This window comes from Barbus barbus (assembly GCF_936440315.1).
Source record: "Barbus barbus genome assembly, chromosome: 44".
Taxonomy (NCBI): Eukaryota; Metazoa; Chordata; class Actinopteri; order Cypriniformes; family Cyprinidae; genus Barbus; species Barbus barbus.
Genome location: NC_136722.1, coordinates 18,457,214 through 18,473,242, shown reverse-complemented (window position 1 = coordinate 18,473,242; position 16,029 = coordinate 18,457,214). Strand labels below are relative to the sequence as shown.

General features: G+C 35.2%; 1 protein-coding gene across 1 annotated transcript in view; it reads right to left on the bottom strand.

Annotated features, from left to right (window-relative positions):
- The window catches only part of LOC306863223 (vasoactive intestinal polypeptide receptor 2-like), a 38,933-nt gene extending 26,994 nt beyond the window's left edge, over positions 1 to 11,939 (bottom strand). The window contains exons 1-2 of the mRNA XM_079406463.1: positions 11,658 to 11,939; positions 3,799 to 3,901 (exon numbers count right to left, since the gene is read on the bottom strand). Coding sequence (XP_079262589.1) covers positions 3,799 to 3,901; positions 11,658 to 11,714 — 160 coding nt within the window. The 5' untranslated portion in view covers positions 11,715 to 11,939. The remainder of the gene's footprint in view (positions 1 to 3,798; positions 3,902 to 11,657) is intronic.
- Positions 11,940 to 16,029: the final 4,090 nt, after the last annotated feature.

The window sequence follows — 16,029 nt, the reverse complement described above, 5'->3', positions numbered from 1 at the left end:
ATGATTAACCTAAAAATTTTAAATTCTGTTATAATTTACTCACCATCATATTGTTCCAAATCTGTATAATTTTTTTCTTCTTCTGTGGAACACTATATAGCACATTTGGATTTGGAATATAATGTACGAGTCATATAAATCACTTTTATGACACATTTATAACGCTTTTTAGATCTTGAGAGACCAGTCGCTCATTCCCTGTCTTTATATGGAAAAGAGTGGGCAGTATAAAGTATTTTATAATATTATACACTACTGTTCAAAACTTTGGGGTCAGAGCCAATTTTATCTTGTGTTCCAAAGAAGAAGAAAAACGTCATGCAGGTTTGGACTGTGAATAAAACCGAATTTAATTTTTTGGGAACTATTCTGTTAAACAGCTGCATCTTCTCTGAAACAGCTGGTAGTTTCTGAGGGAAAATAAGGAATCTAAACTAAGAGAAAATATGTCGCTCATCAAGCATTGTTTAAGACACAGTAAACATTGCCTCTGATTGGTCAGTGCTCAGTCCACTTTGGCCTTTTATGAACTATCAGAAATGTGGGATACATTAAATGGTCCAAACAGCTATTCTGCAGTCATCTCCAGAGGGATTTGTCACTCATTTCGCCAGTTTGAATAGTCAAGTCCTGTGTGCATGTACTGCCAAATAATTACCATTAATTGGAACATCTGTCTGCTGATGGACACCATACAACTGTCAAAATGGCAAACACAAGCAAAGCAGGGTCGTTCCCACACTCTAATTTTATTCTGAAGTGGAAGCAAAGCATAAAGAACACACAACAAACATTTACAAATAAAGAAAAGATTGTCAATATATCATGGTGCACACAACGGGGAGGAACGAGGAACACGAGACGAGGATGTAACTCAAAATAACGGTCTTTAATAAATCCAAGGCAGGGCTGACACACAGAAACACCGGGAGGAACGAGTAGACCAGACGAAAACTAACTGAACAGACGGGAACTTAAATACACAGGATAATCACGAATATAATCAAACACAGCTGGGACATAATTAACTGATAATGACACTAGACGAGGACAGGAAACAAACCAAATAAGAACACAAGAGGAAAACACCTGACACATGACTGACACTATAACTGCATATTGATAGTGAGTTTGGCTTCTTCTTTTAAATGTAGTTGTTTAATATTAGAATTGACAGATAAATAAGCAAATGACGAAGATGGTCCCCCAGGGTTATTGACTGCTGGTTGTGTGATTATGGCCAATGACCAGCGATGATAGCTGGCAAAAAGCAGGAGGAAATGTTCAAAAGTCCTTTGAAACAGGCATTAGTCATCACTGAAATACACCCTGAATTCTGGAAATGTTGGGACTTTTTTAAATTTGAATAAAATGAAAACTAAAAGAATTTCAAATCACATGAGCCAATATTTTATTCACAACAGAACATAGATAACAATAGCAATTGTTTAAACTGAGAAATTTAAAAATCTTATGCACAAAATGAGCTCATTTCAAATTTGATACCTGTTACAGGTCTCTTAACACTTTCTGAAGTGTTGGTGTTGGAATTTGGTCCCATTCTTGCCTGATATAGGTTTCCAGCTGCTGAAGAGTTCGTGGTTGTCTTTGACGTATTTTTCATTTAATGATGCGCCAAATGTTCTCTATAGGTGAAAGATTTGGACTGCAGGCAGGCCAATTCAGCACCTGGACTCTTCTACTACGAAGCCATGCTGTTGTAATAGCTGCAGTATGTGGTTTTGCATTGTCCCGCTGAAATACACAAGGCCTTCCCTTAAATAGACGTCGTCTAGAGGGGAGCATATGTTGCTCTAAAACCTTTCAGCATCCATAGTGTCTCCCAAAACATGCAAACTGCCCATACTGTATGCACTTATGCACCCCCATACCATCAGAGATGCTGCCTTTTGAAATGAATGCTGATAAAATGTTGGAAGGTCTCCCTCCTCTTTAACCTGGAGGACACGGCGTCCGTGATTTCCAACAAGAATGTCAAATTTGAACTCGTTTGACCATAGAACACTTTTCCAGTTTGAAACAGTCCATTTTAAATGAGCCTTGGCCCACAGGACACGACGGCGCTTCTGGACCATGTTCACATATGGCTTCCTTTTTGCACGATAGAGCTTTAGTTAGTAACAAAATCTGCAGGTGGTACGGTAAATTGTGTTTACCGACAGTGGTTTCTGGGAGTATTCCTGGGTCCATTTAGTAACATCAATGACAGAATCATGCCGATGAGAGATGCAGTGTCGTCTGAGGGCCCGAAGACCACAGGCATCCAACAAAGGCCTACGGCCTTGTCCCTTACGCAGAGTTTCTCTGAATCTTATGATGATGTTATGCACTGTAGATGATGAGATTTGCAAAGCCTTTGCAATTTGACGTTGAGGAACATTGTTTTTAAAAGTATTCCACAATCGTTTTACGCACTCTTTCACAGATTGGAACTTAATTAGTTGCTAGATGTTCTCCCAGCTGAATATTTTCAAAATATCTTGATTTTTCAACCCTTTGTTGCCCCCGTGCCAATTTTTTTAAGACCTATAGCAGGCATTAAATTTGAAATGAGTTAGTGGATAAGTGTAAAATTTCTCTGTTTAAACATTTGTTATGTTCTATTGTGAATAAAATATTGGCTCATGTGATTTGAAAGTCTTTTAGTTTTCATTTTATTCAAATTTAAAAAACATCCCGGCATTTCCAGAATTCGGGTTGTATCTGGGTTTTTAAAAGCTTCAAAATAAGATCTGAAAGCTCTCATCATAATACTATGAGTATCTTTGTTCCGTTAAAAAAGTGATATATCTTCTATCACTTCATCCAGGCTCACTTAGATCAATTTGGTTTGGTTAAATCACTTTATGAAATAAAATCACATACAAATGTTTGGTGTTTTTAAGATTTCTCTTTGAAATAAATTAATACTTTTATTCAGCAAGGATGCATTAAATTGATCAAAAGTGGAAATAAAGACTTATAATGCTACAAAAGGTTCTTTTGAACATTCTATTCATCATAGAATCCTAAAAAATTTATAAGGCTTCACAAAAAATATCAAGTGGCAAAACTGTTTTTAACACTGATATTGAAAATGTTTCTTGAGCACCAAATTAGCATTTTAGAATGATTTCTGAAAGATCATGTGGCACTGAAGACTGGAGTAATGGATTCTTAAATTCAGATTTGCCATCGCAGTAATAAATTACATTTTAAAATAAAATAAAAAAACAGTTATTTTAAATCGTAACAATATTTCATAATATTACTGTTTTTGATCAAATAAATGCAGCCTAAGATACTTCTTTCAAAAACATTAAGGTTATTGTGAGATAAAGTTTAAAATAAGAAAGTCAAGAAATGAAGTCACAGTTGTGAGACAAAGTTACTCTAAGAAGGAAACAGGCTTCCATATGTGGGTCATGTCCAATCCAGACAATATAAATATCTAATTTAACATTGACCTTAAAAGCTGCAACTCAACCACTATCAGCCAGCAGTAAATGTGATTCTACATCTGTCAGAGCAAACACTGCATGCCAAAAGAAAAACAACGAGACATTAACTGATTATGTAGCACAAACAATGTGGCGAGAGCTCATTCACATTTCTTTCACTGTATTGTTTATTGGGAACATGACACAAATACACGCAACACTACACATCTTTCAAAGATTCTAGTGAATGCTGTTTCACATTCTGGCCATTCAAATTACTGCACATAACAGATACTGTAAGTACATTTAGAAGATGATGTAACATGCGCGTGCACTCACACACACACTAATACAGTACCTTTAGTGTGCGGAGGCAGCTCGTCAGCCAGCATGCCCAAACATTCCTTCTCAGCCATCTGCAGCTCATACAGAAAGTGACAGTTTGCATGTCTCCCGCTGACCTTAGGGGGCAAAGGAAAGAAAATCAGCCATATGATCTCAATGCTACTGCCTTCCAAGTAGTAACAAAAAAAAATAAATGTCTAAGTCAGTGTTGTTTTTGGATCACTGAGATACTATTATAGTTTTTATTTTGGGAGCTTTTTATGCTTTTTGTATTTGGATAGGACAGTAGTGATGACAAGAAAGCATTGGGTGAAGAGAGGGGAGTAGGATCGGCAAAGGACCTTGAAATGGGAATTGAACTCAGGTCACCTTGATCGCAGTTGCACTGCATGTCAACGCACTAACCACGAGACTATAGTTTTTATTCATATTTCGATTTTTTATAGGTATTTTTGGGTATTGTTCACCCAAAAAAAATTATTTGAAAATGAAAATGTACTCATTCTCAAGCCATCCAAGATGAGTTAGTTTCTTCTTTAGAACAGATTTGGGAGAAATTTAGCATTACATCACTTGCTCACCACTGGATCCTCTGCAGTGAATGGGTGCCGTCAGAATGAGAGTCCAAACAGCTGATAAAAACATCACAATAATCCACAAGTTATCCGCATGACCCTCAAAGCCCCTGGAGAAAGCAATATTATATACAAAAGGACTGACTCCAGCTATTTTAGCTGGAAACAAGAGTTTTAAATTCAAAACAAATTGATCAATTAAAATTTCAAAAATTTAAATTAAAAAGTTTATCACAAACACATAGCTTTTAGAAGTCGTGTGGATTACTTGTGGATTATTGTGATGTTTTTATCAGCTGTTTGGACTCTCATTCTGACGGCACCAATTCAGTGCAGAGGATCCAGTGGTGAACAAGTGATGTAAAGCTACATTTCTCCGAATCAGTTTGAATGAATAAATAAACTCATCTAACATCTTGGCTGGCCTGAGGGTGAGTGAATTGTCAGCATATTTTCATTTTTGGGTGACTTATTCTATGTCTACATAGCTTTTATTCTTTTTTTCAGATTTAATTTTAGTTATTTTATTACATTAAGTTAAACTAAATAAAAATGAACAATGTAGACTTTGCAACTACATAAAAAAGTGACAAATAACTTATATTTTATTTCAGCTAACGTTTATTTTATTTCAAGTAACATTTTATGGTTTTAGTTTTAGTTCTAGTTAACTATAATATCCTGGCCTCAATAACAATACATATTTCCATAGACATGCACCCTAAGCTTAGGGATCTACATAAACATCACAAGGTTTGTCACTTGAATCAGTACTTTAAGTAAGGTTTAAGCTAACTCAGTTAAGACAGCTTTCTGGTGACATCATCTGAAATAACTGATCAGCACAGTTGGACTCAAAGCTGTTGTGATCAAAGAGCCGCCACAAAGCCTGTTCAACTGATGGGACTAAAAATCCTCTATTATAAGAACTGTAATAATATCAAGGGAATTAACCAGAGTCACATTAAGTCGTCAGTTAAATATCTCATCAGTTGGTGTTCAGCCATGGATTGTTTTTGCTTTATAAACATGGAAAAAATAATTTTGAAAATACAGGATGTTTTTAAAAATGTAAAATACAAGCATTCTGTTTGACATCAAAGAGACTAAGAACATGTATTTCTAAAAGAATTTGACATTTTTAAACCTGAATGTTTTTAACGCAAAGTCACCGTCTTATGTATGTGTTTGCAAGCTCTTAGTCACTTTAGCTTCAGGTTTTTCCAAGTGAACAGCACAGAGACAAATCAACCTCAGATCAGAGGAGGACATAAACTTACACTTTAAGTCTGTCATTGTTCATCTCTTTCAAAATCTTGAGCTACATCTTTGACAGGAGCAGTCGCACTCATACAAGCTGGGCTTTCTTCCCTAAATATCACAGCTAGCAAGATCGCCACGCACACTAATGATATGACTGATTGTATCAGGATTATTCTGGATCATTACTGTCAATGCAAACGCATGCTGGCTGAGATTAACTCAGGCTGAGAGCAATTACAGCCAAGTCGAAAACACATTTGACATTCTCACCAGGTTTTTTTTTTCCACTTATTTCTCAGCTTCCACTGACAGAGAATGAATTCAGTATGTGGATTACAAAAAAAAACCTCTACTAAAAATATCCTAATGAGCTCCTTTTGTATATCATATTTTAATGACATTTGTGAGGAAAGTGCATCACTTGTATCAGTACTGATAGTCCATTGTCCTGGTTTAGCAGACTGAGTCCCGTCAGCAGCCGGTCACCCGGGCACATATCTGATTCATCTTTCTGCTTCATGGGAATTGACATGTTTTTCAAAAATAATTTGTTGGGAAAACGAATAGAGGCTTTGTAGTTGAAAGGGGAGCATCTGGTGCAATAAACATGTAAAACAGCTCCACCTGAGATTGGCGCTTTCTAAAAGTAAACCAAGTGAGAAGATGCAAGTAACTAAAATGTCAAAATGAGATGAATATTTCAGATAATCAGATAAATGACACTTATAAAAGCTCTAAAAGATGTTTCAAGTAAACATTGCTAACATTTATCTGAATAGGTCATTTTAAATACCATATAGACAAGACTGTGAGTTTATTTTGTGTTTACTTTCTATATAGACAAATACACTAATGTTAAAAGTTTGGATCGGTAAGATTTTCTTAACATTTTTAAAAGAAGTCTCTTCTGCTTACATTTACATTTACATTTATTCATTTAGCTGACGCTTTTATCCAAAGCGACTTACAATTGCTATATATGTCAGAGGTTGCACGCCTCTGGAGCAACTAGGGGTTAAGTGTCTTGCTCAGGGACACATTGGTGTCTCACAGTGGATTCGAACCCGGGTCTCTCACACCAAAGGCATGTGTCTTTTCCACTGCTTACTAAAGCTGCATTTATTTGATCAACAATACGGTAAAAATAGTATTATTTCTGTCATGACAACTCTCGGAGGGATTGGCATGGTAATGTACATGACAATGTTAATGTATTTGGTCTTGGCGGGAATAGATCTGCTACCCTGCTACTGCAGAGCAAGTACCGAGACTTGCTACTGCCAATACGTCCACAACATCCTACTGTGAGCATGTAGGAAATACTGCTGCTGCACATATAACACAAATGAATAACCCCATATAGCATACATGAATCACCTCGTAGCAGATCTATACAGGTGGAGCTGGGGAAGGTGGAAGGTTTCTGAAGTGCGCTGTCAACTGCTACAGCAAACAAAAGCCAGATATTTGAATATTGAGCAGTGAGCTCATTGGCTACTGATACAGGAGAAAACCAATCAGCTGTGCCATGTGATGATGTCACTAGGTCAGACTGCGTTAGACCTATCAGACTGCGCCATCTAGCGTTTCATGCAAGAACTCTGTATTTGTTGAATATTATTACATTTTAAAATTACATTTGAAAGTTGTCTATTTTAATTTATTTAAAAATATAATTTATACATGTGATGGCAAATCTGATTACTCCAGCCCTCAGTAGAAATCATTCTAATATGCTGATTTGCTGCTCAAGGAATTTTTTTTATTATTATTATTAAATGAAAAAATTTAATATTTAATGTGTCTTTGCTTAGTGAAGTATGAATTTCGTGTATTAAAAGAAATATATAAATAAAAAGGAAAGTCAGCGCAATAGCCTCGTGGGCAGCACATCGACATGTAGCGCTGTTGCGTTTCGGGACCTTTCCTGATACTGTCCCCCCTCCCTCTCCAACTTCGCTTCCTGTCTAACTACTGTCCTATCAAATAAAGGCGATAAAAAACCCCGCCAAAAATAAATCTTTGAAAAAAAAATTAAATAAAAAGGAAAGATAACAATTAGTTGATCTTTTGTGACAACATCCCATATCCAAGCTAATGGGGTCTATCAATTGGGTAAGTTGTCACAATGGAACTTGCTGTTAAAAATCCTATTATTGGTTTTTCAGATAAATTTAAACATTTAAAAAGTAAAATATTTCTGAAACATAAAACAATAAGTGAAATGTTACGGTTACTTTGGCCTCTTTCATATATAAAATAGACTGAGGTAAATTGTCACAAAGGAGGTGTAGCCCTTGTGACAACTTACCCCATCTACTTTAGTAGCCACAACATTTACAGTCACATTAGAGTGGCAGCATGTCCAGTGCATTTTCCTCTTTAAACAAAGATGACCTCTGTAATGTACCTCAGTCAGTAATGTCACTCAGTCACCCTATTTGTTTTCAATATCCTTTTGCATCCTTCTGTAGTGCTGTGCATGTGACACAGTTTCCTGCTCGCTCATGTTTAAACCCCACTGGAGCAACTGCCAACACAAACTCATTTCCATGCATTTTTTTAGGACAACACATTTATTTGAAGGTCATGTTGGAAATTTGCTTACAATGAAATGTGGTTACTAATCTTTTATTTTTGCTGGAAACAATGAGCATGTGCAGCACATACAGGATCTGGTTAAACTGGATTGTGAGTGGTTAGTGAATAAAACATGGTTTTGCTCTGAACTGTTCAGGTTTAAACCTACATATTTACATATTTATGAACATATTTATTATCTCTTCTCTTGCTTGACAGTGTGTTTCTGTGCTACTCTGTTTCTCTGCTGACAAAGTCAAGATGACTTAAGCTGCACGAGGAGAAGCTGGATTCTGGCGGACATTTACTTAACTGAAGTGGGTCAGCTGGAAAGCATGAAACTTTGCAAATGTCATCATCTGATTATCTGAGAACGTGTGGTCTCGTGTTTACGGTGAAAAGCAGTTGTGCAACTGTTATCAGTTTGCAAGCCAACTTTTCATTTCTCACACTAGAGCATAATGCATTGCTTTAAAAGTAATTAAACACTCTCTCAACAAGAATAGGTCAAGAAAAAGCGTTCTGAGATTGTATTGCTTTGTTTAAACAGTTGTGTTCCACACAAATAGCTGTGTTATTACTATCATAAACAAAGTAGAAATTCTTTAAAGAAGATTTTTTTGTGATTACTCACAGTATTTAGTAGATATAGACCTCCTGGATTATCGTCGTTTTTATTGTTCCAAAACATAAAATACTATCAGAATAACGCATAGGATAATTATTATTTTTATTATTATTAGGATACCATTTACATTTTTCTTGTTTCATGAATCATTTTGTGCTTTGTTATTTTTTTTAAATAAAAAATTTTTTTCCTGAGTACTCAAATAAAGTATTTAGTGGAAAAAGATCTTCTGGATTATTCTAGTTTTTGTACAGCATAGGAGGCTGATATTTTTTTTTTTTTTAAGAGGAAAAGAAAAAAATACATTCTTTCTGCCACTAAAACATTGTATTTTTCAGATCCACAAAAGCCTGTCACATAAATACGATACAATGCCATGAAACCCCAGGAGGACGAGGAGTAGCGAAATAAAAAAGGGCATTAAATGTTGCTGTATGAAATTGGTCAGGGATTGAATGGATTGAATTCTAATAGAGCACAACCACACACAACTTCCTCTCAAAGCTTTGATGGGATATCTGTGTAATATGTCTTCAGAATCTGACGATGCCTCTTGATCCATGGACTTAAACCTAGTTTTAGGGATTTTGGGGAGCAGAAATTCCATGAGCTTTCAAATCACTCTAAATTAAAAAAAAGCAGTACAACAACAAAATGTTATTTTATATAAATATAAGAATTGCTGCATTCAAAACAATTACGTTTGAGTGCATTCTCAACACTAATCCATGAGTGGAAAACATATCAAGGACAGTCATCTTGTCTCGTAATCCCTGTAGAAGACAAACTACACAGATATACACGTTACATTGGAATTCTCCAGCAAACTAGCATTGAGTTTGTGTTGCATGGTGCATCTGTGCCTCTGGGGACGCAGCCATATGGACACAGAGTGTTGCACTTTAATTAAGGTCATGAAGAGATACTCAATGATCTACAAGATAAGTAACTGATTAATGGACTTTTGAATAGATAAGCTTTGGCTTATTTAAAATGAGATTAACAACAATGGCTTGTAAACAATAGCTTATATAAATTATGGTGCATCGTTTTTCCTGCATCTAAACTATTTATTTTTGACCTTGGTCTTTACACTAAAAAAAATATCTTGTTTGTGATTGGGATTGGGTATCTTTCCCGAAGAAAAAAACTAAACAGCCTTAAAACAACATAAATTAACCTTAGGAGTAAAACTGCATGAGATAATACGACTTGTTTTCAGAGAATGTATCTCGACTTGAATATTAGCCTAGTTGTTGTTTATTTCACTTGTTTTAAGCATAAAAACCACACAAAATGTATTTTATTTGCTCATTTGTATCATATAATAGCCATTTTGTTTCATGTATGAGATATGATGACTTGTTTTAGAGAGTGTACCTTGAATATTTGGTGTTTTTCACTTTCTATGCATAAAATGCATTGCATTTATTTTATTTGCTTGTTAGTGTATTTAACAGAATATCTGTGCCGTAGATACAACGTTTAAACTTTATGAGACTGTTTATAGGCTTTATAACTGTAAAAGTGCATTAGAAGAACAATGTTTAAAGTACTTTTAAAGCATTTTTGCAAGCATTTTAAAATGTTTAAGGAAACTAATTGACATTTTAGCTGGGCAAAAAAGCTTATAGGTTTTTATTTGTCTGCAAGCCACCAGTTATGTTCTACACAGCAAGAAATTGAGTAGCTCGTGCCCTGATGAATCTTTTCGTGAAACCCCTTTGGGCGAAACACCTGAATCACCACAGAAATCTTGTCTAGAATAGCCCTGACCCAGTTCTGATCGTTGCTTTAAAACATTGTGTTATGTGTTATGTTTTTAACATATTTGAGAGACGCATTTAAATTGTAATTTAATTTTAAACTGTATAAGAGTGATCAGCACAAGCAGGAATGAAAGCAATGCAAAGAACAATAAAACAGATGTACTTAGAATATAAATTTTGCCTTTTTAACTCTAATGGCCTGCTTCCTCTGCAAAAAAAATAAATAAATAATTAAAATAATTTTCATGGTTACCTTAAATTGCACATAAAAACAGATTTTTTTTGCTGAAAACCAAAGAAAACGTGACTTGATGCCAGTTTTTACTCAATTAATATTTCTCAGAAAAAAACGTTTAGAATTTGTAGACTCATACCTTACAGTCTTTGCTACAAAAACAATATTTAACATTTCCACCACTAGTGCCCAGGAAAAAAGTAAAGCAACAAAGAACTAGCCAATGTGTTATTCTTCTGAAAATCGCTGGTTTTGACAATTTCTAACTAAACCAGTTTACGGTTAGCAGATTTTAATGATAGCTCTAGCAGGGCTGAGATCAACCTGGCAAACCACCTTGTACCAATAAAAACGCTATCATGATCCAAAACCAGTTTGACCACTGTAAGCTGATAAAAAGTAAGCTGACTTTCATGGTTTGTATAGCAGAGCATTTGCATAAAACAATAAATATAACATAAAATACGTGACAATCCGACGTGACCTTTATGTAAAACGCTGAGAACATTGTTCAACCCCTTAGTTTAAATCAACATTTTTGATAGTTTACCTGAAACCTGCTAGCGTGGTTTTGGTGTGTTAACTTAATATAATAGTTTTGAGGACATCGTTCAAACACGTTGTATTGGTTTTAAACTAGGTTTGAAACCAATATATAAAACCAAAAGTAAAGAAAATTCCAATATGTTGTAGTTTTTTCACTCAGATTTCATATTTATAAGATTTATCATGACAACATTTCCCCCCTATTGACAGTTGAAAGCCGCACACCTGAGACTAAGTAACTCAGAAGTACTGGTGCAGGTAAAGTAGGTTTCTTACCGCGTGCGCGTGCCAAACTAAGAGAAGAGCCAAAGAATTCACGAGGTTCATCTTCATTTCTTGCTGGTTTCATAAATAATATCTCTCTTTAGCGTAAGTTCCGACCAGCCCTCAGCATCAAGAGCGGGAAGTCATCCTTCAAGGCAGAAGAAAACAAGCCACTTGTGCCAAGATGCCCGCTGAAAACCCTTGTGAGCGCGCAGAACCCATGTGCAGCACATGAGCGCGTGAGCGTCCGCTGAGGGGAGGCTGATGATCCTGTTCCTCCTCCTTTAGATCGTCAGATGAGCCTTATGCACACATCTCCCACTGCCAGCATGTGGACAGATGTTGAACTGGCATTCATTTCAAACACTTTGAGTGTTTATCTGCTTTGAGGTGACTCAAATTGGGGTGAGTTTGATGATTATGGGCTAAATAGGGCTAGTTGTAACACTTTTTACTCCAGTAAATATTTCTCATAGTTTTGAAAGTTGGTCTCTGTGTAGACACATACTTTAAATCATTGACTCCACAAAAGTGATGGAACATTTCCACTGTTCAGGACAAAACATAGAGGTCACTGAGCACATGTCGACCTTTATAGACAACATGCCCCAATTCAAGTAGTCCCTATCGAACCTGCCTTTAAACAGCCTTTAATGGCTTATCAGCACCATTTAAACAGTAAAACAATTGTGTTTAATAAAATAAATCATGAAACAGCAATATGTAAATATCCAACTATTATATTTAATAAACGTACACTAAAACACGTGATGACTTGCATCAACTTGACAGAGGACAGAATTCATAGATATTTTTAATTTAAAACCTACAAAACCACTCTTACACAAATAACATTTTGATATCTTTACTTGTTCGGTTGGGTAGGTGTGAAAAAGCGCAGTTCATCTGGAGAGAAGAACAATCGGATAACAAGCATGAATATAAGTGTTTAGTCTTATTTGGATTCTAACAGGCAATGAAATATATATTTTCACTTTTTTATTTATTATTTTGGACTCCAAAAAATTGTGCATCAAATCATTTGCTAATTAGTTCTAATGAGAAAATAAACTAACTTCGGCCTTCTTAAAGGGGAAGTCTTGTGGGTAAACCTGTGAATATTTTGCTCTCATCTATAAATGTCAAACCACAAGGTATGTTCCTAGATGTGATGAATTTAAAAGAGTGATTGACCACATGCAAAAACAAACTGCACAAATCCTTTCTATAAAGTGTAAAAAAGATGCTAGACACATTACATTTTTAATTCATTTTTGTGCTTTTCTAGTTTTACTATTTCACTTTTTAAACTCCACTGAAAAAACTGAGGATTTCAATTATTTTCTTTGTAAATATTTTCGCAAAAAATTACAAAGGAACAGTTAGTAACACACTGAATTAAATGTGGAATTTTGCGGTACTCTACAAAGACTGACGCTGTTATTTCTTTTAAAACACTCCAATAATTTTTGTTTTATTACTTCAAAAAATCATTTTACAGTGAATGAATTGAACACTGATGGACCATTCATTTGGACCTGATGGATTTTATGATTAATCATTTATATAACTGATTATTTCAAAACAGAAAATCTATATTTGAAAGATCTACCCAATAAATGACGCCCAAGACAACGTCAATGTGTGTAACGGGTCACTTGAGCTAAACAGCAGCTTAATAAATCATAACTTTCTCAGCATTGAAGCACAGTTCCAGGAAATCACCTCATTCATAAGCATTGTGTTTGTTCTTGGTCAGGTAATGTGATTCTATGAACATCATGTGATGGAAATATGTAAATCAGAGAGCAACCATTAACCCTTTGACTGTTTCCACTGTCTGAGCTGATGGGAGAAAGAGAGTATCAAACAGAAACACGGAAATATGTGAAAAAGATATGTCTTGACTGTTATATACCTTTACACTCTTAAAAAGAAAGTTTCCAAATGGGGTTTTAACAGTGAGAAGAAAGAACCATTTTTAAAGGAACAGTTCTCAAAATAACCATTTTTTCTTATTGTAAAGAACATTTTAAAAATCTAAAGAACATTTTTCCATTATACGGAACAGTGGAAAGTGTCCATGGATTGTTAAAGGTTCTTCATGGAACCACAGTTGTATTTGAGGATAATGTTCAAAAATGCATGCAATATAGTTTGAGAATTTGCTCATTACTGACTTTGTAGTTATTCTGGAGATATCTGGCTGGGCTTTGACATGACAGTGACCTCATCTGGTTGTCCTATAGGGCTAACGTGACACATTATAAATCATCCTATAATAAGCTTTGGATGAAACCATCCCAAATGTGATGTTTGACAATGCATTTTATTCAAATGCTCACCAGACGTTAGCCAGACCGATAAGAACACAATTTAATCTGTGTATTTTGAGGTCTGTCAAACCCCACAGGAGTTTATGATGTCTGAATTAATGCATTTTCATAAAATATGAGTAGCAAGTTTTATTTCGCAGTAAGCTGGATGATCGTAGACAATGTGGAAAGATGAGCAGAAGACATTACCCTCTTAAATCCAGACCATCTGCACTGGAACATTTCACAAAGGAAAATACTGACATGTAGTTGATCATCATTTATGGCTTTTTCTTCTGGCGTATGCTTTTGCGTTTCCAAAAAATGCACCTTGCGTCAGATGCGTATATTACAATAAAACCCAGACAGGATTTCTCCTTCTATGGAGATTCAATGGTGGAGCATTTCCCAAAAAATCTGAGAAGGAAAAATGAGCAGAGAATGCACTGAATAGAGTCTAGATAAAGGCCTGCACTGATAGTTCCCACAGATAGTGGACTGATCCATGCCATTATAAAGAGATTCAGCTCAGACAGGAATCTGAAATTTGATATTACACTGCTAGTTTCAGCTTAAAGGAATAGTTCACCCAAAAATGAGAATTAGCTGAAAATATACTCACCCTAAAGCCATGCAAGATGTAGAGTATTTGTTCCTTCACTGAAATTGATTTGAAGACATTTAGCATTACATCACTTGAATCCAATGGATCCTCTGCAGTGAATGGGTGCCGTCAGAATGAGAGTCCAAATAACTGATAAAAACATCACAATAATCCACAAGTAATCCACACGACTCCAGTCCATCAATTAACGTCTAAATTTCTTCAAATCAATTTCAATGAAGGAACAAACTACTCTACATCTTGCATGGCTTTAGGGTGAGTATCTTTTCAGCTAATTCTCATTTTGGGGTGAACTATTCCTTTAAGCTTTACAAAAGCATCAACAATAAAAAAAAAGGCCTTTGCTTAAGAAAATATGACTGTTGTGATGTATGGAACAGAATTATTTAGTGTCATCTTAGTGTTCTCATTCCTGGCAAATTCTTTCTTTAAAAAAGGACCTATTATGCAGACTCTGCCAGAGTAACAGAAATGATTTGTCTAACATTGAGATGTGTTTAGACTTCATTATTTTTGTTGTGATATTAAAGAGGGGGAAAATGTAAGCACATACGGATCCAAATAAATTTGGCCAGAACTGTGAATATTTGGGTTCCCAGCAGTTGAGGCCTCATAATGGTAAAGCAGCTGAATACTTTCCATTTCTATGAAATTACCTATGAATATAAGTTCAGATCAGCTCATAGAGGGACATTTACATGGATAATTTAAGTTCAGACTATGCAATCACTGCCTTTCATCCTGTTATGACATAACATTTTAAAATACCAGAATTGTTAAATTCATGTTGGACAATGAATTATTAGTGTACATTGTCAGTAAAGCCACAAAGAGCAAAATAACACAGTTATACTTTCACTAACAACTTTAAACCAACATGGAAAAGGTGACAAAAAGAAACAGTATTTGTTGTGTACAGTATATTCATCATTGTTTATAGGTTGCAGACATGTTGGTGTCGGTCTATGTGTGTTAATTTAGCACCATCTGCTGGAGCGTCTTCTTAAGGTCAATAAGAATTATTTTAGGAAAATCTATTTATCCCATCAACTCCAATCCCAAGAAATAACAGGTCTTATAATATGATTTTTGTGACCTTATTAAAACAATGCAATTATAGTGAAGCTTTACCAATTGCCCATAACAACTTTTACAACATTACATACAAGAATATAAGGAAATAAACTTATTAAGGCACACTTCGCTGTGAAAACTATTTTGATCATGAGCATATATTGAGTTGCTCGTACAGTTTGTATACAATTATTATTATTATTTTAATTCTTACTCAGATTGTAGCATCTAGTCTACTGCAATTGTTAAACTCAACTTTGCTCAACAATTTTACCTAAAATGTTAGACTGAACAAATTGTTACTCAAAATAAGTTTCTTTAATTTATAGGAAATATACGGTGGCCGAGAGAGCTCAAAGCACTGAAACTT